Source organism: Melopsittacus undulatus, chromosome Z (assembly GCF_012275295.1).
Source record: "Melopsittacus undulatus isolate bMelUnd1 chromosome Z, bMelUnd1.mat.Z, whole genome shotgun sequence".
In the NCBI taxonomy this organism is placed as follows: Eukaryota; Metazoa; Chordata; class Aves; order Psittaciformes; family Psittaculidae; genus Melopsittacus; species Melopsittacus undulatus.
This window is the reverse complement of record NC_047557.1, coordinates 53,350,084-53,372,358: the sequence shown is the minus strand read 5'-3', so window position 1 is coordinate 53,372,358 and position 22,275 is coordinate 53,350,084. Positions and strand designations below refer to the sequence as shown.

Below are 22,275 nucleotides of genomic sequence, written 5' to 3'. Positions count from 1 at the left end.
TCAGTGCCATTGTCACCTTTTTTACTGGTAAAACCAGCTTTCAGGTACCTCAGGTTCCTATGACTAGGGAGAAAGTCCAGGGCAAAGAAAGTTCACATTGAGTGAAGAAGGATCAGGTTAATGAATGTTCAAACAGACCAGGCATGTACAAGTTCTGACAAGATACACCCAGAGGAACTGTAGGAACTTGCCAGTGTCACTGCAAGGCCGTCCTTAGCTGTGTTTAAAAGGTCATGGCAATTGGGCAAGGTCCCTGCGGAGTGGAAGAAAGCAAGGATCACTCCTGACTTCAAGAAGGGCAAGAAGAAGAATCTGGGGAATGACAAACTTGTCAGCCACACCCTCATCCTGGGGAAGGTGATGAAGCAAACTTTCCAAATGTGTTAGGGACAAGAGAATGATTGGGAGTGGTCAGGATGGATGACCTGTACAAGTGGTAAAACCCCAAAGTACAGCAGGACAAAGCAGCCCTCTCTGTCAATGTGCACCTCTTAGACAAACAAAAAACCTATAGTGTTACCTGACTAGCTGTCTATGGAACCACATGTGCTTGACTCTGGTTTAGCATTCAGATCCTGTATGCCCCTTGTTCAGTTCAGAGAAATTAAAAATGCACAGAGAAGGGAGACTGTTTGTGAAAGATTATAGGTGGCTTTGATATTTCACTGCAAAAGGGAGTAGGACTGGCTTGTAACTCTAGTGCTACCATACAAAAAGGCCTGTCCACAATTAGGATAAAATATGTACTAAACCTAGTAGAATGCTGCTGGCATTACCACCTCTCTTTTCCCATACTTTCCTCTAATTCCCTCAGATTTATTTTGGCTTGAAACTTTTCATGTTTGTATGTTGGCCGGAAGTAAAGATATTTTGATAGTTTCAGCAAGATCTGTTGTTTTTTAGCTCTCCACTTTTGTGCTAGCTTAAATTACTTCCAAACAATACTAGCTCTAGAAATTAGCTCTGTGACACATATTGAACAGAATATAGGGGGAGTTTGTCTGATCTGTTAAAATGTAGTAAAAGCGCAAAATATGCTGGATCTAACAACCAAATCTATTACAGTCCAAATTACCACATTGTAATTCCATGTAAGAAATTGACATCTGTAGCCATGCAGCTGTATTAAGACCTGCAAAGAGACAGGAGCTTATATTGCACAATGTATTACACATCTCTAAACAACATCAATCCACTTAGATTATAAAATAAATTATCAATCTTTTCTGATTTTCCCCCATTTAAAATACAACTAGTTGTTTAAATAACAAGAGGGGGTATTTGTAATACCACAGCAACCCACAAACCATGACCTTGTTTGGATATAATTGATAATAAAACTGTTGTTTTCAGTGGTGTTTGACTAGTGGGAAAAAAAAATGAACTTTCCTTGCAAAAAGACTAGCCCTTTTAAAAATAAAAAACATGGGGTGAAAAAAATCTGGAAAGAAATAACTAAAAGTCTTCTTATTCTTAGAACCTGGAGACCTTTCGATATCCTACTACCATTTTAACACAACCTAGTCCTGATAACTGGCAGTTAATCAAACTGATAAATGTCAGTTTATCAGCTATTCCTGGAACATACTTTTTTACTGATGGCCAGAAAAGAGAAAACCACAATGTGGTGATGATTATTCCTGTTCCCGCAGCCTTTCTTTTTCTCCTTCTCTCCTGCAGGTCACCCTAACCTACCTTACGTAAGCACTTTCCTGGAACCAATTTCTAGTAATTAACAGCAGTACAATACTCAAACAATGCTCAAAACTGAGGACATTTCTTCATCTTCACTGCTTGTTAGCATAAAAACAAATCTTCCACAGAATTATCTATCACGTACACCAATCTGCATAAGCAAAATCCTAAATTAGCTTGTTGGAAAACAATAAAGTCTGCACTCATATTTGTAATGTGCACTCAGAAGACCTCAGAACTCTTTTCTGTGTTATGTGATGTTCCTTCTCATTTTGACAATTAAGTAAAGAAAAGAAACTTCCATGCAGTCAAACAAATGTACAATGAGGAATAGGGCTGCTAAAAGTGGGAGGCTAGCAAAAAGCATGACAACAGAGCCTGGACTGTTATCCAAGACAATCAGAGACAATTTCAAAGCTAATCCAGAGTCCCCAGAGAAAACAGCGAATTGTTTAGATTTGTCTGGATTGAAAATTTTGATGGAAAAGCACTAGAAGAGCATGCCTGGTGCTTAGAGATCAAGCTATGTGCATATAAGCCATAGATCAAGGGTGTTCATACAGACCCAAGGCTCCAGGCAGTGCTGAGTACAGCACTGTTGGGCAAATCTTAACTCTGCTCTACAAGAAGAGGACATCAGGGGAAAAGGAGGGACCAACTGGGAAAAGGAAAGTAAGAGAGAGGAGGAAAGGAAGAATCTAGAAAGTCTGGTAAGGGTTTTAAGACTGTCATGAAGGTTGAGAACAAGAGAATTGGGAAAGGCAGAGATGTGTCCTGCTCCTGCAGCACTTCTGGGCTCTGGGGCAGAGCTGTGCATACTAATGACAGTGAAGACAGTTTGGGACAGAAGAATGACAAGAAAAGGAATTTAATAGGAGAGAAATGACACAAACGCACCTTAAAGACATGATTTGTTCAATGCAGCTGCTGGTAGGCAGTGTGTGTATGCAAGAAGGGGAAATAGCTCTCTTTTCTCAAAGGATCCTGCTCCTGGGACAGGACAGACTCAAAGTGATGCTTGCATCCACATCAGTCCATTTGTGTGAAATGCTCATCACTCAGCTGTGAATAATTTTCTGGACCTCAAATATCTGTGACTAGCCTCCTTTCAAAAAACTGGCTACTTGTGACTGATGCAACTGGCACTCAGAACTGACATGCACTAGTCAGGAACATCAGTCCAGCAACAAATGCAATCAAAACATCAGCAGTGCAATAAAGCAAAGCCCCGGTCTTAGCTTACAGACAAACATGACCAAAATCTACATAACTGAGCCTGCTTCACTGCCGTTTATGGCAGAGAGTAGCACAGAGCAGTGATATTGCAGGAAGGCAGCACATTACAGTCTTCATGCATGCCTGAACAGACATTATCAGCCACCTTTCATTACCTCTCTGCCCTCACACACAGCACCCTTGTTACGATAGGTTTGTAACTACAACTCTCTGCTGCAAGTGAAGAGATTCACACAGACTTCAAATACCAATGCTTTTAGAGTGTTTAAGTAAATATTTTCTTTGGCTTGTCTAGATCTTCCATCCTAACTAAAGCAGTAGCCACTAAGGCCAGAAAAAATATCATGTGGATCCTGACATGAGCTGCAGTTCTCCCCCTTTCCCAAGGCCCAGACAGTTAATGGTGGAGGGGATACTACACTTCTCTGGGAATTAGCACCTGTCTTTTCAAACACTGATCTTCACTTCCCTTTCCTGGAGCTAGAACAAAGAACAGAAATCATGGCAAACCAATCCTACTTACACCCTCCACCCAGCCCTAGTCTGAAGTGTGGGTGTTAACCCCACATAGTGGGTTAACACACAACTGCTGCTGGATGTGCCTATAGATTCCTGCTGGCTACTACAAGACAGAAAATTGTCAGTTCCAAACCTGGGCCCAATGCTCTGCTCCAAAACAGTGGAAGACACAATTTCCTTGTAGTGGAAGCACAGGAAAGAAGAAAGGAGTGGCAGCAGGAAGAAAAAAGGTGAAAGTGCCTTTCCTTTCCCCTTGCATTTAATAAGCCTCTTAAGACTCACACAATTTGGGATGTTATTCTTTTGGATGTGTTCTTGAAAGGTTTTTTCAAGCACTGGTGCACCTCTGACTTGCTACCTTTCATCTCAGCTCCCTGTTTCTCCTACCCTTGGTTGGCCAGATCATAAACAAGTGTACCCTTTTGTGTATGCATTGTAGTTTGTTTAGTATCTTTTGCTATGCATATATGAAATGTCTGTAACCAATAAATATTGCAATCAATGCATACACTTGTGAGCTCTTTCCATCCTAAAGCAAAACAGTCTCCTACACTGAAAAAAAATTTACTACTAAGGTACAACAATAAGGGCAAAGCTGTGTGCACCATGGCAGAAGTACTGACCCTTCTTTAAACTGAAGCAAGCACTTGCAAAAAGCTTCTAAAAGATACGGAAAGAATGTGTTCAGGTTGAAGGGCACCTCAATCACATACCAGCTCCAAATGCAAAGAAGAAACTTTTGTCTGGGTACTCTTCCAGCAGGTCCTTCACCCTCCTGCCCATTCGCTCATTTCGCTTATAGATGAGCTCCTGGCGGAAGTAGCTGTCTATCTCCTGGGCAGTAATACGTTCTTGGGCCGGAAGTGTAGCATTAATGAAATTTGGGACCTAGATAGAGAGAAAAAAAATGTCTTCATTAAAGGGGGCATTTATTTCAAAGGCAGCCATCATGCACAGGCATTTTGCTCCATCACTGAATGTGATTGTTGCTTTGTCCCTCAAGGCACATCCAATAGAACAAAACCCAAACAAAGATAAAAATGACTCAGCAAACTTCTAATAATGCATAGTGCTTCATTTCTCTCAACATATCATTTCATAAGCCAGCCATATGATTTTTTTTTATGCAGAGTCAACAAATATTCTCAATTTGCCACACTATAGATCAAAAATCCTGATTTCTTGGCTGAAGAAAGTAAATATTTGCCCCTGGCTATCTTTAGCTACATATCTCTTCCTTAAATAGCCATAGGTATGACATAACTATAATGATAATTACACTCTTCTAAGAGACTATGATTGCTACCCCAGCCTTCAGGCTGTCAAATAACTGTGCAATTTGAACTAGATAGCAATAACATTCCCAAACTTTCCAAAAGAAGAGGATCAGATTTTGTCAGAAAAGGACATATTACCACCTCCAGTTCCCCTGTCTGCAAGGTATCTTTTAAAATACTTGCTCTGCCCCTAGGGTCCCCAGGATGGTTGTGGCTGCACACTATCATGACCTCCTGCTAGTGGAAAGAAATGTGGGCCAGCTATCCTGGCTTTCTAGCAAGTAGCTGTGGGCATTGCAGCTATGGGGACCTCTAAGGAAAGGGTGTACAAGCAGCGGTTTCTGGGGAGCAGAGCCACTAAACCAGGTACTTTGCCTTGCAAGACTGCTGCAGCAGAAGAGGCTCTGGAGCCACTCAGAGACTATTACCAACCGTTTTAAAAGAGTTCTTAGCCCACACTGGGTCATCTACGGGGCAAATATGGGATCAAATACAATTTACAGAGAAGTGCTGCTTAAAAACACAGGCTGATAGTGTTGCAGCTACTACTGCTCAGCTCCACTGTGAGGGATAATACCTGCAGTGGAGTCCCTCATGAAAGTGAAGGGCAGTTGCTCCTTCAGACATGCATGTCTTGGCAAGAGGTGTTCTCTCCAAGTACCTCAAGGCAATGTCACTTGTCTGCAGTCTGTAACACCTCAGCAGAATAGTGAAGCATCAACTGTATGTTCATAAGGTGCTGGTCTTCTTTGAGAAGCTCTTTGAAATCAATGAATGAAGTACATAGTGTAAGAGCTAAGCACTGTTAATTACCAGGTTGTCCTGTCCAAGGGTGGACAGGATGGAAAGTAACAACATGCATACAAAGCTCAGTGCCACAGAAGTAAGGGTTAGTATGACAGTATTTCCAGCTCTGTAGCAATAAACCATATATATCAAAAGGCCATAAAAATGCTTATTCAGCAGGGAAAGCCCAGGTACCAAAATCTACTTGTTCAGCATTGTGAGGCTAGAGCCTGTTTCTGTTGATGTGGATGAAATGTCTGGCAGCACCTTGTGACCAGAACAGTGAGACCTGATGTCTCAGCCTGAGGTTAGCTAATCTTACAGCCAAAACAGGCCAAATTGGTCCCTGCTGGGCATTTTCTTGTGGTTTAAAGATCAGAGCATTGCATTCCACTGTGCTGCTTAGGAAACCATCTCCGTAAACGAAGTCTCAGAGGCCTCAGGTTTTCTTTTCCTTAACATTCAGTCTAAATCTATTTTTGCTTTGTTTCACCCCATTTCTCTTCTCTGGGCCTTGTCCACAGTACACAATCAAACTGATAAGGGACATTAAAAGCTTGCAACTTGCCCAGCCTTATACAAGTGTCCAAGTCACAAGTACCTTTCTCTGTTACTATTTGCACAAAAAAAGTCTGCTGCTGCTCTCTGTTGGCACTAAATGTGCTCACATCTAAGCTAGCATAATTCCACAGGAACCTTAAGAAAATAAAGGATTAACTCATAGAGCTTTGACACTAAAGCAAACTTTTGGCACTTGTCCAAAAGGGAAAGCCAGGAGTGCCTCTGCTGCTTGTGTGCAGTGGGGCGGGGTGGGGGGGAGGTGTTGCAGACTCTTGGGACAGGAGGCACAGGAAATCAGATGCACAGGGAACCAGCAGCACGGCCCTGGCTCTCACCTGCAAAGGGCCTAACTCAGGAGAGATGAGCGTGAGACAGGAGTTAGCACGATGGGGGCACGTGCATAGTACAAGGCCTATGGTGGCAAGACTCACTTGAGAAGCGTCATGGTTGAAGATGATAGAGCTGAGGTCTCCACAGTTGTAATGCTTGATAAGGTCTTCTGTCGTATAGGGGATCTGTAAACTGCCTGCTCGGAGGCTCTCCTGCTGCAAGAGAGTCTGATTCAAAGCAAAGACCACCTGAGGAAGGGGAAGAGAGAGAGGAAAAGACAGAGTTCCTGGTGAGTTCTCATCTCACCCCTTGAATAGGTCACAGATACAGAGCCACCTACCAAAGGCTCTCTACAGCTGCTCACTCTCCACCACCAACCCATGCAGGTACTCACAGCTCAGGCCTGCTCATAGGGAACTGACTCACCACACAGAACTCCAGGAGGTTTTGCCCATTAAGATTAATACAGAGGATTCAAAGGGGCAGCCTGAAATGGGGGCAATCTTGCTCCCCTAAACAACAGTTTGCTGACCACCACAGAACCCTAGGGCCTGATGGGCTCTCATCTCCACAGCTTCTCATGACTTCTCCTTGTTTGTACTTTTTTCCTCATTCACAAGGAACACTAATTGTTATTATTTCCTACTCTGTATCTCCTCCCACATACCCTGCTTGTTTCCTGCAGGAATGGCTCACCAGAGCAAGCTGAGGAAGGACAGTGGCTGCTACCCTCCTGCCAGTGAAGTCTGAGGTGAGCGGCCCAGCACTCTCCACCAGCTGCCTGCCTCCTGCACTCCCTCCTCCTTGACATTTGCCTGGGAATGCAAACACTCCTGCTCCTTTTGCCTCCAGCTGAACCACAGCAGCTGCCACAGCTCCTACACCAGGCACCATCTTTCTTGACCAGAAAGGGAGATCAGCAGAGGTCTCCTGCAGGTGTTGCTGCTTCCCCACCTCCAGCATAGCATGGCTCTCACAGGGCAATGGCCTCAGGGCCTCATGCAGAGGGGGCTGCTGATCCAGCTGCCTCCCTCCTGGGGCAATGCATATCCCGTGAGGATTATCACCACATAAAAGGCACAGGACAGCAGCTTGCAGCAATACTAGAAAGAGGTCTCTGGAGCCAAACAGGTGACACGGTACCTTTGTACCTCCCCCTTGCTACTCCAGCCACTGCAGCAGGCAGCCACTGAACCCCAGAAAAGCAGGGAGCTAAGGAAGGACTCAGGGCATAAACTGCTGAGGCTGAGAATGGGATGCCAACAGGCACCTGGGGGGGGTATGGAGCTGGCTACTCATCCGCAAAAGCAGCAGCTCTCCATCAACATGTGGCAAGTAGAACACTGCAAACCTCTCAAACACAAGTTACCACTGATTAGCACTCCACAGACAATTATAACAAGCCTAATGCTTCCTGGCTTATTTTCTTTATTTGTAAAGGAAGTAAGCTGAGAGACTCTGCCAGGGTCTTGAAATATTTCAGAAATTACCCTTTGGGAGGGTTATTTTCCAAGCTTTGGGACTCTCTGCAGCCTGATGAGGGCTCCTGGATATTTGCCTCAAATATCTTCAAAGCTTTCTGGAACTCCAGATATTCACCAACACCACGTAACTCACACATGATTACAGGACAGGGCAGATGTGGGAATAAACAGGGGCAATTTGCCTTTCCCAAGCACAACAACCCATCTCCTGCAGAAAGATGCAGGTCCTACCAAACTTGAAATCATGCTATACTCACTACAGCTAGAGTGTCTGTCTGGATCCAAACCACTGTGTATTTAACTGAATATGAAATCACATGACTTAGCATTAGTTCTGGAAGGGTGTCCATGAACAAGAACATTCACTCCCATCTCATGTTTTTTAAAAAAAGAAAGAATTTACTTTATTGGTAAAACTGTACCTGATTATAGTACCTAATTACACTCAGGTAAGTTACATCAAACTAACCAGTAGCTGTCTTACAAAGGAACTCTGTTTAATTTTGAAGTAAATTAAGCAAAAAAAATGAAACCACTTCATGTCTGAACAAAAGTTTGTATGTAGGCTGGGGTTTATTGTACCCTGAAGCCATTATTTGCCATTTGCTCCACTTTCCACACAGAGAAACTAAAGGATGTTAATGACCAGCTGAGATTCACTGAGAGACAAACCAAATCCATGCTGAAAATATGGAATTCATGCAGCCAGGACTGCTAGGTTATGCCACGAAAATCCTTTAGGTACAATTAGTTCAGCCAAAAACACTTTCATGGAAATGGCTTATTTTGTAAATTATATGACTAACATCACAGCATCCCCTGGGACAACTTACCATTAAAGCAATATGGCCCTTTCTAGACTCAGCAGCCTCTGAAATACTGACCAGTCAGCTGCTGTCCATGGAGCAGGAATAACGCCTGTGATGGTGTCCTAAGCTGGTCAGGTAGTGCTGCCTCAATGTACAGTAAGCACAACAAAGAGGTTTTGCAATCTTTCCCATCTGATTTTCATCTGAACACAAATCAGTGGAGGGCAACCAGTTCCTGTGGAGAAAACACCAGCCTGCTGGACAAAGCAAATCTTCCTCTTTTTGCTGTACTCCTACAGCCTGTACTCCTGCTGTCACTTGCTCTGCATGCTGCCCTCTGCTCCACACACATCTGTTCCCTCCTGTGCTTCAGGTGAAACATATTCAGTCTGTTCTCCAAACAGGCCTGCCCCTGTTCACAGCAGCCAGGTAGAGCCACACAGGCATCTTCCTTCCTCCTGCCCAACCACTAGCCTTAGGAAGTTAACATACAGTAAACTACAAACAAATCAAGAAGTCTGTCTCAAGAATGTGTCTTAAAACTGCAATTACTACCTGGAGTTACAGAGAACTACCATGCACATTTCACAGAAATAGAGGCAATTTGTCCCTCCTTCCTTCATATCTATAATCTTACTGCTGGCATGCCACAAAGCTATCCAGATGAGGCAGCTTGGGCAGGGAGTTTGTGTGGAACTGCATGGGCTGTTTTTCTTTGGCATGGCAAACTTCAGAGGGCTGTTCCCTGCCAGGTCAGACTTCCCCATGAGCAATGTTTTTCTCCATCTGGATCTAGACCTGCATCCTTTCACTGTACATAGCTAGCACCTGAGAAGGAAGTCACAAAAGAACCACCTGAAGCCACTCAGAGGAAGGAATTTCACTCTGGCACTATGAGGGACAGAGGTGGGTTCAGCTCCTTTAGTGACAGAATCAGCAGCTTCAGTCCCTCTGTACCATTCAAGATCACAGTCCAAGGGCTTGAATGGCAGAATTCAAAAAAAGCATCAATGTCCTTGAGAATTAGCCCTCCTTAATGAGTTATGGTAGCTTTGCATAGCTGGAGAACAGGAGATGCTGTTGCCAAAAATACTCCCCACATCAGCTGGTCTCCCCAGAATGGAGGCATCTGCTGGAGGGGGATCATGGCACACCTACTGAACAACTACACAGGATTAGTATTTGGCATCAGTGTGTGCATAGAGCCTCTCAAGGGAATGTGATAGCTATATCTCTCAATTTCTGTAACTTCTTGGGGAAACTGTAACTCCCTACCAGAAAGAGGTCTGGGGGTAAAGAGGGAGGAAGTCTTCGCAGTACCACGTGTTGCTTAAAGCTGTGCCCGGCTGAGAAGGTTATCTTCGGTAAATAGTAATGGATAAACACTGTCAGAATGTCAAGAGAAGGAAGATTCCTGACCCTACTGTTCTTAAAGGATTTAATTTGCTGAGGTGGGTCTTCAGAAGTTGATAACTCTTACCTGTCATTATTTCTCAAAGAAAATGTTAGACTTGGTGCAAAGTGATACTTAAGGAAAACCACAGCCAAACTCTGCAGATCAGATCCCAGTCTTGTTTACCAGATGTGAAAAGCTGAAGAAAGTCAACAGAGCATGAGAAGCAGGGACCAGATGAGCAGCTGATCTGCAACTGCTGTATTTGCTTGGCACAAACACTGCTTACCTTCCTAGCTCCTCATTCAATCCTGCAGTCCTTTAATTTCTAATAAGTCCAAAAAGTAGACAACAGAAAAAAAGGAAAGGTTTTATGACAAATTTTCAATTTTGCTTAAAAATCAAACTCAAGAATTTGCACTGAGCTGTGCTTCTCCAACAGGTAGTACAGAAAGTATTCATCTGTCTTCCAGGTATCTCCTGCATTGCACTGTTTTACTAATACCAAAATCTTTCCTGTGTTGGGATCCATAGTAATCACATTCATCCTCCTTCCAAAACTATTTTTCCTTACTTCACCCTGCCACCCCCAACAATTCTAACTCTACTCTGCTCCATTAAGTGTATTCATACTAGCATCAAAGCATCTCCTGAAAAGATGTATTGGGAGAACAAAAGTAACAAGTTTATTAGAAAGGGATTTTTTCCTCCCACCTCTCATTTCCACTGTGATCTCTCTGCCTTCCCCCAGCCCTCTCCCTTTTTGTACTGTGGAAAAAATCGATTAAGCTCTCTTGGTATACATATTGCTGCAAGCCTCATTCTCCTCCTGGAGATTTCTTCAGCTGTCAGGGGACACTCGTCCCCTTTGCTAGCATTGTTGGAGTGGCCTGCTAGGCTAAGGGGGTGGGGAAAAGGGGGTTAGAGCCCAGCAGATGCCTTTTTTGTCAAAGACAAAAGACCCCCTGCCACCCTCTCCACTTTTCAGCACTTTCATCCACATTGGATCAAAGTGCTATTCTGCATATGAAAGGAACTTGGCATTATGTGCCTCAAATTAGCCTATCGCCATCCCGCTAGCCTCCAAGTCTTCCTAACAAAAGCGCTCACATCTGTTCCATCATTTGCCTCATCTTCTGGGTTTGTTTTTTTTTTTTTTTTTCCCTCTTTGCTCTCAGTTTTTGAGGGCCATTCAGCCCCTTGAATTATAGTCTGGGGAGCATCTTCCTTGCTCTGGGATCGCTCAGCCAGACAATTTGCTTTTAATTGTCTTAAGGAATCATGGGCTGCTTTTGGGCCATTCCCAGTGACTAACTGCATCCATTAACGGCTTCCATTCAGCCTCTTGAGCCAATTCTTCCCCTTCCTCCTTCTTCTCAAAAGTGTGTTTCTCTCCTTGCTCTTCACCTGGAGGAGAACATTGCTTCTCTGGGCCAGTGAACACCACTACCCCAAACCAAAGCGAACCTCAAATCAAAAGCATCATGACTATGAAAGTCAATAATCCTCCTTTGTCATGATAATGGTTCAGCAGCTAAGTGCTGAGAAGAAAGTGTGATTCCTCACTTCAGTAGGACTCAGCTCCTTAGATGTCCAGTGCTTGCATCTCAGCTGCCTTCAAGGTAGAAAGTTGAGACTGGAATTCTCAGAGCCTGGAAACCTGAACTCATCTGAATGAATGGTGATGAAACCTGAACCTGAGACACAAGGAATCCTGCAAACACCAGCCTGCACACACAGGCAGGAGAAATCCAATTTTGACAGGAGCCGAGGACACCAATAGGAGATTTAAATCGCCATCTGCAGCCTCTAGAGCAGCCAAAGGCACTTTCAGGGCTCTTGCAGCAGGTGAGATGTTCCCTCTGGCCCCTGCAACAAGCTTTTATAAAGAAGGGAGAAAAAAGAAGCAACTTCCCAAACTTGGAAGACTTTTGTGAGAAAGATTGGATTCAGGTGACTAGAAGAGACATGTTATCCAAGGAACTCACCCAAAGGACAAGAGACAAACAGTAGAAGTTACTGAAATGAAAGGAAAAGGAAACTATTCTAGGCTACCTATCAGGTACAATTTTCCCATGGGCTTGGTTTTATTTATGGCTTTTGTTCTGAAAAGCCAGCATACAAGCAAAGGGAGCATCTCTTCCCTAGCGTGATCATCTAAGGCACTTAGACAACACTCTGCATCAAAGCAGACATAAAGATGCTGACAGAGGTAGTGGCTGTGAAGAATTTGATCTGTGGTCAAACAAACTCACCTGGTGCCAGATTCTTGAAGTGTGCTTTTCCAGAACCAAACAAAAAGACACTCTGAAATTTTTGGTTGTTATCTGAGATTTATATCAGAAACACAAACGCCGACCCTTCTCTAACTAGGAGCTATAAAAACAAGGGACTTTCAATAATTTATCAGGTACTTTTGAAGCAGTGAATGAATTTATCATCCTTCTCTTCATACAGGAGGATGGTAGATAATGCTGAATAAGAGGAACACTGCTTACAGCACTGCTAGAAGTGCAACTCGTCTACTGCATTAATACATAGCCTTTCATCTGAGTAATTTATATTGATTTACAGGCTTTTATGTTTTCAGTGACAGCAGAAGTAAACACCCCACTATGTGCTAAATGTGGAATAACAGTGGAATAGATTGTTCCTGTTCCACAGGTCAGCTTGCACTTCACAGGTAGACATCTCCATGACCCTGCTTAGACTTACTCCAGTCTTTCTGTAGGGCTGTGTGACCATGAACTTGCTGCTGCACCTTGTCCCTGAGAGATCTTCATATAGGTGCTCACTGGGGCTCCTCCTCATGCTCAGGAATGCCTGAAGCTTTCATGAAGTTCAATCTTGTGCAGAAAATCTGTGCTTTGTGCTGGAAATGAACTGGTGATGCATGTTTGCATTTTACCAGAGAAGGATCAAACTTTTTTTTCTTTTTCTATTATTATTCCATCTTTGTGAAGGAGCTTATAAGCAGACACATTTTTACTACATCAAACAGAACAAGGGACCAGCCCTTTGTATATTTCTCAGGTTTCTACAGTCCTGAACCAAAGTTCAAAGCAAACAAATGGACTTTCAACGCAAGATACTTATAACTCCTGCATTGCTGCATAGGTCCTGAACTCAGGTCAAGGTCAGACATGGGAACAATTAGCCAAATTCAAAAGAATTACTAGGAATCCAGACTTCTCTTAGGGTATGCCCACTTTCCAGTTTACAGGACTAACTGGTATACTAGTAGTAAGGGTTTCTTTCTTTTGCATAATTACCTATTTTACAAGACACAACACACCCATCTCAAAACTGTATTAAAAGAGTAACAGTTGCAAAGCAAAAACTTTGAAACTAGGATTCCTTGGGCTTAGACTGGATATACTTTTAAATTTCAACACCTGCACTGATTATTTTTTCACCTGTCCTCTATACCACAGGCCATGCATAACTTAGGACTAAACCTAACCGTGGCTTGTAAGGTTGCTAAAAGATTGTATGCTTTAGAAATGCAGGATACTGAAGTTTGCAACAACTCTCCCCTGGTTTTGTGCATCTTTTTTGTTGGAATGGAATAATTCAGAAAACCAACTTTTCATTAGCTTGAGTGCTTCTCCCTTTCTGGAAAATTGATGTACATTACTTGCATAATTCATTCACAGCAAATCAAGACTTTAAATAAACACTCTAGCTTTGCAATGTGATGAATGAGATCAGATAGTTATCATATGCCTTTTGGTTACCATGCAAAACTTTGGATTTTTTTGAAGTTCTGCCAGCTGGGAAGGCATGTTCAGTACTGACAGAGACCAGCTCATTAAGGACGCCGATGAAGGGAGTCAAACTGGCCTGAAAGGGTTAGTAAGATGAAGGCGAATACGCTCCTGGAAGGGAGCGTTTTGCCTTCATCTTACTAACCCTTTCAGGCCAGTTCGACTCCCTTCACAGTACAAAACAGTCAGCATTGATAAAACATTTTTTCCATTCAACAGAACAATTAACCCAGGAGTCTGTCTGCTGTTCTAAACAGAACAACTTTGAATCACTGTTTATGTAAAAAACAACTTGGAGCAACTTTAAGAGAAACTTCATGCTTCAAATGGAGCACAACAGAGCGAGATGACCTTTCCAAGATACACAGGTAAAGGGAAGAGTTTACATCTGTGGTAGACTTGCCAAGAAAATCCTCAAATGAGAACAGCTGAGATGGTCTCTAGCTGGTTTGAGGCAGGGCAAAGGTTGGACCCATGAAAACCCACCTGCTGCCAATGCAATCAGGGAAATGCTGGCTGTTTAGCACATTCTGAAAGGTAGGCTGTTTATTGTTAACAAGTATTTGGGTTTTCTGGTTTACTTTGTTTTTCTCTTTCAGTTTTGTACCTGAAAGGGATTATTGCACTCCAACAAATACTCCTTAGGGTTACTAAGTTCAACTGATTTGCAAGCAGTCTCACAGACCTGGTAAGCTATTGCTTACTTTGTAAGTCAAGAAAGCCATAGTGTATCTCTAAACTCATACTGTTTGCACCTTCTGAACAGAGATTTCTGAATCATCTCAGTTAATAATGTGAGCAGCAGTCCCAACAATAAGCTAACCCAGTATTCTTCAATGCTTTTGAGCCCTAAGATAGTCAAACAATTTTTTTAAAGGCCAGGGCAGGTCACATTCCCCACAGCAGCTCCAGCAAATGGTCACACACACTCACTGTTAGGGTCAGTTTCCTGGATAAAACTTTGTACAAGGACCTGTGAGAAAAGCAGAGGTATCTGCCAAGAGCTCATCATTTCCACGAAGTCACTAGGATTACAAAAGTCTGACTGTTAAGATTAAAATGGCCTAAGATAAGCAGGAAGGCTCTGCAGTATGACAAAATGTGGTGTTCAGAAGATAGCATGGCAAGATGTATCTAGTGGGCATGTTACACTTTGGCCTTGGAAAGGAACACTTTGGTAGTATTCCTGGGCTAGGGAGAGCAATGGTTTTGCAGAATGGAATATTGCATCCAGTTCTGGGCCCTTCAGTTCAAGAAGGACAGGGAATTGCTTGGAAGAGTCCAGCACAGAGGCACAAAGATGATGAAGGGAGTGGAACACCTCCCTTATGAGGAGAGGCTGAGGGAGCTGGGTCTCTTTAGCTTGGAGAAGAGGAGACTGAGGGGTGACCTCATCAGTGTTTACAAATATGCAAAGGGTGAGTGTCAGGATGATGGAGCTAGTTTTTTTTCAGTGATATCCAGTGATAGGACAAGAGGCAATGGGTGTAAACTGGAGCATAGGAGGTTCCACGTTAACATCAGGAAGAACTTCTTTACCGTAAGAGTAACAGAGCACTGGAACAGGTTGCCCAGGGGGGTTGTGGAGTCTCCTACGTTGGAGATATTCAAGGCCTGCCTGGACAAGTTCCTGTGTGATCTACTCTAGGTTACCCTGCTCTTGCAGGAGGGTTGGACTAGATGATCTTTTGAGGTCCCTTCCAATCCTTGGGATTCTGTGATTCTGTGAAATTAAGCAGAAAAGCTGTAATGCAGCTGGTAGCAACACAAGCAGCAACTCCATGCATGGAGAGATGCAAGAATATATTAGCTTAACATCTGCAACTTTCAGCACCAGAACAAAAAGCTCTGGTGCACTCAAAATTACACAAAAGATTTTAAAGGCATAACGGGATGTGAATTATCATTTTCCAAATCCAGTTTTGGAAATAACAGACACGCAGTATTGTACAATAGCAGTTGCTTGCTGAATATCTGCTAAGACTGTGACAGAAACAAAACAACAAGCAGGTACCAAGTCAACAAAATTTAAGCAGCTGAACTGTTTATCCTCCCCAAGCTGGGTAAATTCTGACGAGCTGACTTTAGACTAAAGGGGTCTTCCCCAGGAAATTCCAAGTGATTTAATTCCTCCTAATATATTTTTTTTTGTTTTGGACAACAAACCCTCCAGAAGGTCTATACAGCACAGGCATGGGGTTTGCACTTTGCACTCCAAAAAGTTTGGTCTGAAAACTTCAAATGTGAATGAGAACACCCCATATACAAACTCCTGGGTTACACTTCATTACTACTATCCACCCCAAATAACCTGTAGAAAGATGCCTCCCTCCTGCCTCATTACACATTTACATATCATTACTAATGTACATCTTCTTTATGTCAGGCAACATCTACTAGAACTCCTTATGCTCATGTCTCTTCATTTAAAATCTGAGATGCAGGTCCTTAAGTCATGTGTCTGTGCAATGTTGTAGCACTGGATTAATGACAAAAGAGTTCAGACATTACCTCACTCTGGATTGTGACACAATATAGTACGAAAAGAAGGTACCTATCCCTTCAAATACATTATGTGCCCCCATCCATAAAGCTCCTATAGGGTGTTTTTTAAATACATGAAAGGATTCAAATGCTACCCCTAAATTAATATACAAGAAAAAGTCAGCAGTGAGAAACTTGCGTCAAAATCCACTGCACAGAAGAAACAATCTCTTTTATTAATAAACTTCTACAAATTCCTCCACACCAGAAACATGCTGCCCTGCTGTCTTCATCTTTAACCTTTCCAACTAGAAACAACTCCTGAGACAAAGCTGCCTCCTTGCAACAGGACATCTGATACTTGCTACCCTGCAGTGTATCATTCCTAAATAGGAAAGCAACACACTTTTACTACAGTCATCAACAGTGAGGGACCCCACTAGACTGGCTCATGTCACAGCTCAAAGGCAGTTCAACCCAGCCCTTCTCAAAAACTACACACAACAGTATGCCACGATACACAATGCATCCCCATGTTGGTGTGTTTTTCCACCATACACTCTCAGTATTATGTTTCTAAATTGGTTCTCATTCACCTTTCAAAGCAGCTGTAGCGCCAAACCTTCCCTTCCTTTCTAGTACTTACTCTTTTCCCAGCTGCATTAATTTACTTTTTTTGACCCAAGCTCATCTCTGGGGTTTTTTTGCCTCCTTACATATGAGCTGGACAGGGAACTCAGTGAAGACAGAGAAATGTCAATATTGCTTCTTCCCCAATTTTTCCAGACACAGCAATATTTCAGCTTGGAAGAAAAGCCCACAAAAACCCTGCTGGTGTAGGAATCTTCCTAGACATTACTGTAAGAACACTCATCCAAAAAATCACTCATCAGCCAATATAAGACATGAGCTGCTCTCAACAATGCTAGTCTTCTAGGCTTTGCACCATTCAAACAAATAAACCTACCAGGACAACACAGATTTCCTGTTCAGAACATGTCATACTTATTATGCTGTAAACACACGATGTTGAAAGTTAATTCACATCCACATCAAACAAACATTTTGTTAGGGAACCTTACACAGAAGAACATCTGTTCATGAGAGATAAAAGAAGGAATGAGATCACTCTGCCTCAGAACAGCATTTCAAAATCTTCTATAAATCAAAAAAACCCTGAAATGGGGTCAAGCCTCCTGAACATGCTGAGCAATTTGGAATTTATGAAATAGGAAACTTACATTTCCCAAGAGGTTTCAGAAGTCCCTGGAAGTTTTGTATATCAACCCCACTGTAATTTCTAAGTCCACTGGAGATCTATAAACTCCTGTGGTTACAGAGGTGAATACCAAGGACAGAGAACATTAAAGGCTTTTGTCATGTGCATGTTACATTACTGTCCAAAAAATACAGTCATAACCAGGTACAGATTTCCAGCTGAGCGGTGCAGCAATTAAGAGTAACACTCCTACTAGCATCTCATTTTATTGTTTCTGCTCTCATATTGCACTCAGAAACAGGACTTCATACCATATGAGCACATTGAACTGGTTTTGATACATTGGCTGAAGCCTCTCTTCCTACTGCACCAACCTGAGCTCTATATAAATTCCCTTCCTTTACCATGCCAAGCCCCTTATTCCAGACTTTGTCTTCCCCTTCTGCTTGTTTGTGTGTGACCTGTTTGCATTCAACTTGATTGTATGACTAGCCAAATAAGCCCCAGAATCAGTGAAAGTGCCCTTGTTGGGCTGGAGACAAAACAACATCAGGCAAAACTCACTCAAACACTTCTAGTTTTTTACTGGCCCAAAGGTGGGGAGAAGGATGAGGTTCATTCCTGATGGTCACATTCTAGGTGCTCATACTTGCATGCTAGCTGTCGTCACATTTGTTTTTTATAACTAAGCTGTCCATACCTCCCAGAATCAATAGAAATTGATGTCAAGGTTTCAAATTCAAGTTGCAGTGGTGACATATCAGATTATGCTAAAAAGACAGTATAAATGCCAAGTGACCAGAAGCATTGAGGAAGGAAGTGCTTGCACACCCATCCTTAAATGGTTAGAGTGAAATCAAAGGGAGACAACTCACTCCTCTGGTATGTCCCCTGCTCAGTATCAAAGCTTAGTACCAAACTCAGTTCCTAAATCCTTTGCAACCCCCTTGTAAAATCCCTTCCAGGAGGCCTTTCAGATGAAGTGGACAGCACTAAAGCTGACTCGTCTAATATGTATCACAGGAAAGTGCGAGTTTACAAACAAAAAAATAGCAGTAACACTGGTTGAGAGGTGTAAATCTGAGTCATACACTGGGCTCACAGCCAGTATGTGCAATTGCATATATGTTCCTGAGCATTTCAAACCAAGTAAAACAAGAATTGAAGGCTGTACACCCTCACAAGTAACTCCCTTGTTCCCTATCCTTGGCTATGGAAACTAACAAACCATTGCAACTCTGGGACATGGGACATCTCCCATGTTCTGTTTTTGCAACAAATATAATCATATAAATGTCAATCCAAAACATTATTCCCTTTTGAGTCTGTCTGGTAGACACCCAGTGTCTGATCAGACTGTATCACCCTTCTTCAGAGAGGTCCTTAAAAATATTATTAGTACTGTCATTTTGTATATGAGAAAGAATACACAGACAATTTTACTTATGGCTCAGTTAATCCGGCCCTATGTTTTTGGTTTACTCAGCAATAATGTAATTCTGTTCTAGAGGCAGTCAAAAGTTTTGTCAGTACAATCTTTTATCTTGAATGACCACCTAATACTCAAAAGACACTGGGCCAACCCTCAGTACACTATGTAAAGGATATATTTGGTGCACCTCAGTAATTATTTAAATTCTGGTCAGACAGACCAGTCATCCAAGGACAACAGATGACAGTCCATTAAATGACTGCACATTTTAAAAGCCATCATCAAAAAACAGACTCAAGCAATCATGAAATAAAAATAATTAACACTTTAAGCCTAGCATAATCTTCCTCTGCTGGTGGAATTGTTGCAACAGCACTGCACAAGATGGCCTGCAATTCTCCAGCATCAGAAAGGGCTAATTCAATTTCAATTTAAAATAGCTGAAAAACACTGTTTGATGTAAGTGCTGCCATGTTTGACCTTTTGTTACATTTCAAAATTATTTTAATGCAAACTTTCCGCTTAACAATTTCCAAGGACATGCTTTTATCTTATTAATGACTTTTACTACATTTGCATACATATACAAACTACATAGTCCAGTTTTCTTGTATCTCACTTTTCTCCATGAATGTTCAAAAAGGCTGACCAGAAGTTCATGGTAACCTTGCGCTGGTTTCTTCAGAAACCTTGGCTACCTGTCCTGCTGTTTTCAAAATGGTTACTTTTACCAGGCATCTTCTCACCCTCCTCTCATCAATAACTTGCTGGTTAAATCAACAACAGTTCTATTCTTTTCCTGATAGTCCGTAACAGCACTGGCTTTTAACTAAAATGTTTGCTTGCTTCAGCCTTTCTGGCATCATGAAGAGCTTCTCTACTATTTCCCTTTCCTGCCTCCACAGCTTTTGCTCCCCTGCTGCAAAATGGTGTAATGAATATTTCTACAGAAATCTGGCCACCAGCAAATGTATTTTAAAACACTTTTTGCTCACTGCATTTTCTTATCAACACTCATCAGACTCCCTAGCTTTACCTATCCTAGAAGCAAATCCTTCGTTTAATGAGTAAAAAAAGCTGGATTCAAATGAGCACAAATCTGTACTGACAATGTTCTTAATTTGGAAGGCAACAAAAGCACAAAGCATCAGCTGCAGCAGTAACTCTTTTGGTTAAACCCAGTAAGTCCTCTGAAGCTTTTTGATGGTTTTGAGTGGCAGCTAGATATCTATAAGCTACTTGAGTAGGGTGGGAGGGCATAGTAGAAGGGAAGTTCCATGTCTGCTTCTGTTTTTTACAGTCTTTTAAATTCCTAACACAAGAAAATACCTCTGGCTTTTTTCATGAGGTCTTCAACCTCAGTCCTGTTCTCTTTAAAAAACCTATAATGGGAAATGATGTGTTTTAAAAAGGTGTTGGCAAGCACTATAGCTAACACAAATGAAGCTTTTGCAGAAAGCACACACTCTAGGCTGGACAAAAACCAAACAACCCAAATGACACCATGGTTCCCCTTCATAAAGAGTAACTGGATGGATGCATCAAGCCTGCTGAAAAAAGCTCACCAGAACTACCAGAAACTGGACCATGGGCTGGCTGCTGGCACTAAAGATTCAAACTGCAAAGGTCTTCCTCCTCCTTCTCTGCAGAGATCTCAGCAGACTGCTGCAATTGTTTAGGACAGAGCTCCTAAAACATTTGCTACCCCTCATTCCAATGCACAACAAACATGAACTTTAGCTAGAACCACCCTGTGCTACTAGCCACAGCTATATCATGGCTCAGAGAACCGATAGTCACACACAGCTTGTGAGCTCCACAACACCGCAAAAAGTCAGACACTGCAATCCAAACACTCTGCTCAGGATCACTGCACAAACTAGTATAGCAGAGTGCACTAAAACATCATAATCCTTTCACATTTCATTTTAATCTCAGTACATTCTAACGCTATTTAATACATATTTCCTACCCAGCAAAAGCTCATGGGATTTACTACATTAATGGCATGAATATGCAATTACAATTCATTTTCAACATTTCTACAAATTTGAATCTCAGGATCATGGTATCTCTGGAGCTTCCAAATGAAAAGGGCACTGAATTCAAAGGACTCTTTATACTTACGAACAGGCAGCATGTTTAAGCAACTGAACAGATGAGGTCTTCCCAGCACAGGGGCTCTCACTGTAAACTGAATCATAAAATCATAGAATTGTTAGGGTTGGAAAGGACCTTAAGATCATCTACTTCCAACCCCCCCCCCCATAGGCAGGGACACCTCACACTAAACCATATCACCCAAGGCTTCATCCAACCTGACCTTGAACACTGACAGGGATGGAGCACTTCACAACCTCCCTGGGCAACCCATTCCAGCACCTCACCACCCTTACAGTAAAGAATTTCTTCCTATATCCAGTCTAAACCTCTGCTGTTTAAGTTTCAACCCATTACCCCTTGTCCTATCACTACAGTCCCTAATGAATAGTCCCTCACCAGCAACCCTGCAGGCCCCCTTCAAATACTGGAAGGCTGCTATTAGGTCTCCATGTAGCCTTCTCTTCTCCAGGCTGAACAACCCCAACCTTCTCAGCCTGTCTTCGTACGGGAGGTGCTCCAGTTCCCTGATCATCCTCGTGGCCCTCTTCTGGAGTTGTTCTAACAGTTCCATGTCCTTTTTATGTTGAGGACACCAGAACTGCACACAATACTCCAAGTGAGGTCTCACGAGAGCAGAGTTAGAGGGGCAAGATCACCTCCTTTGACCTGCTAGTCACACTGCTTTTGATGCAGCTGAGAATACAATTGGCTTTCTGGGCTGTAAGCACACACTGCTGGCTCATGTTCATTTTCTCTTGACCAACACCCCCAAGTCCTTCTCTGCAGGGCTGCTCTGAATCACTTCTCTGCCCAACCTGTAGCTGTGCCTGGGATTGCTCCGACCCAGGTGTAGGACCTTGCACTTGGCATGCTTAAACTTCATGAGGTTGGCATCAGCCCACCTCACAAGCGTGTCAAGGTCCCTCTGGATGGCATTCCTTCCCTCCAGTGCATCAACCGAACCACACAGCTTGGTGTCATCAGCAAACTTGCTGAGGGCACACTCAATTCCATTGTCCATGTCAGCAACAAAAATATTAAACAAGACCGGTCCCAACACTGATCCCTGAGGGACACCACTCGTTACTGGTCTCCAGCTGGACATTGAACCATTGACCACAAATCTTTGCGTGCGGCCACCCAACCAGTTCTTTATCCACCAAGTGGGCCACCTATCAAA

General features: G+C 42.7%; 1 protein-coding gene across 2 annotated transcripts in view; it reads right to left on the bottom strand.

Annotated features, from left to right (window-relative positions):
* LOC101878429 (metalloprotease TIKI1) overlaps positions 1–22,275 on the bottom strand; it is a 78,474-nt gene that overhangs the window by 18,043 nt on the left and 38,156 nt on the right. For both annotated transcript variants that reach the window (XM_031054349.2, XM_005155053.3), the window contains exons 3-4: positions 6,506–6,652; positions 4,164–4,338 (exon numbers count right to left, since the gene is read on the bottom strand). In XM_031054349.2, the coding sequence (XP_030910209.1) occupies positions 4,164–4,338; positions 6,506–6,652 (322 nt within the window). The remainder of the gene's footprint in view (positions 1–4,163; positions 4,339–6,505; positions 6,653–22,275) is intronic.